Source organism: Acanthisitta chloris, unplaced genomic scaffold (genome assembly GCF_000695815.1).
Source record: "Acanthisitta chloris isolate BGI_N310 unplaced genomic scaffold, ASM69581v1 scaffold12674, whole genome shotgun sequence".
NCBI classification, from domain to species: Eukaryota; Metazoa; Chordata; class Aves; order Passeriformes; family Acanthisittidae; genus Acanthisitta; species Acanthisitta chloris.
In genome coordinates, this window is record NW_008671040.1 from 23,669 (window position 1) to 25,072 (window position 1,404).

The window sequence follows — 1,404 nt, forward strand, 5'->3', positions numbered from 1 at the left end:
AAGTGTACACAAGTGACTTGCAGACTATATTTTGGGGACCTTGTTGGGAGCCTCTCAAACAAGTAAGAGAGGCAGAGACACTATCACATATCAACAAAATGATTCTTCTCAGTAGTCTTGTCTAGTTCAAGTGCACCTTCAGATGTGGAAGGAGAAGGTGAGATATTATCTGCATCAGTCAAAGGAGTAAGGACCAGCTGAGCTCTGTGGAAAACTGAAATCAAAATACTTACAGAAGGTACAGGAAGGTCTTAAGTCTGAGAGGAAAAAAAATACAGAACTCTGACCTTGAGTTAATAAGCTCATGACCACAAACCTGGGAAAGACACATGAATCACATTATGATGGTTTTGATAACTTCTTCCACGAGGAACCTACAGAAACCTGAAGGCCATGTTCAAAGCTGCCAATGCAGTGATCATTGCTGAAAAACAGCACTGTACTTCTTGAAGCTCAATATAATATAACACTGTGTACATGTGCAATTCACTCACTTCTTCCTGACAGTAGACTGATTGAAGAGCAGTGTCAAGTGGCTGCCTTTGGCCAGTCCAAACTGATGGGCACCTTGAATATGATCAGGTAGCTCTTCTTTTGCACAAAGCACCTATTAAAGAAAGGACTTTATTAAGAAGAATAGTACCAGGTGCTGACCAGCAAGTGCTGAATGGCAATGTGCCTATGCAGAACTTTATAGGGAGCAAAACTGAGCCACAAGATAACCACAAAGTACACAGCAACATCAATTAACTAAACTCCCAGTCATTCTGAGCTATCTTCAGGCTCCAAAAGAACTAGTTCTAATGATTAAGTTATATATCATAGACAACACTGGTCTTTTCTACTAAGAAATGTTTGCAGTTTGAAATATTCATTCACTATTTGCCTTAATTGATAGCCCTTTTGATAACAAATATTGGAAGACAATTTCAGTGTGAAAATCTTATGGACTTGGTAGAAATATTTTCCCATTTAATGAGGACACACATTTTTGTTATGATTTTGGGGGATGAAGAGCTGAGTAACAGAGTATGAGCCAAAGCTATACTTTAGGTCTAAGAAGGACAACTTATTTCTTTTTATAGCCACAGTTGTATGAAATGTATAAAATCTTGCTTTCTGTTGCCACAGAAAAATGTTTTCAGGATGCTTTGGAAAGGCTTTATTATAAAGATGTGCAGCTGCAGAAGGAGAGAATTAATGCTGCTTTCTTTCTAGGGAACAGGGCCTGTGTGAGAGCAAACAGGTGCCATGCAAGCTGCATTCAGACACCATGGGTCTCTGGAATGGTTTGTGCCTCCTCTTTGACACAGAGCAGAGACTGCATGTGTGTGACCAGGAAAATGTGAATGTTGAATTGCACAGCTAATGCAAATCTTAGCACAGAGCCACTTTGGCAGGAAT

General features: G+C 39.7%; 1 protein-coding gene across 1 annotated transcript in view; it reads right to left on the reverse strand.

Annotated features, from left to right (window-relative positions):
- The window catches only part of LAMA1 (laminin, alpha 1), a 79,839-nt gene that overhangs the window by 7,131 nt on the left and 71,304 nt on the right, over positions 1-1,404 (reverse strand). Inside the window, 1 exon segment of the mRNA XM_009073944.1 lies at positions 495-607. Within this exon segment, the coding sequence (XP_009072192.1) occupies positions 495-607 (113 nt within the window).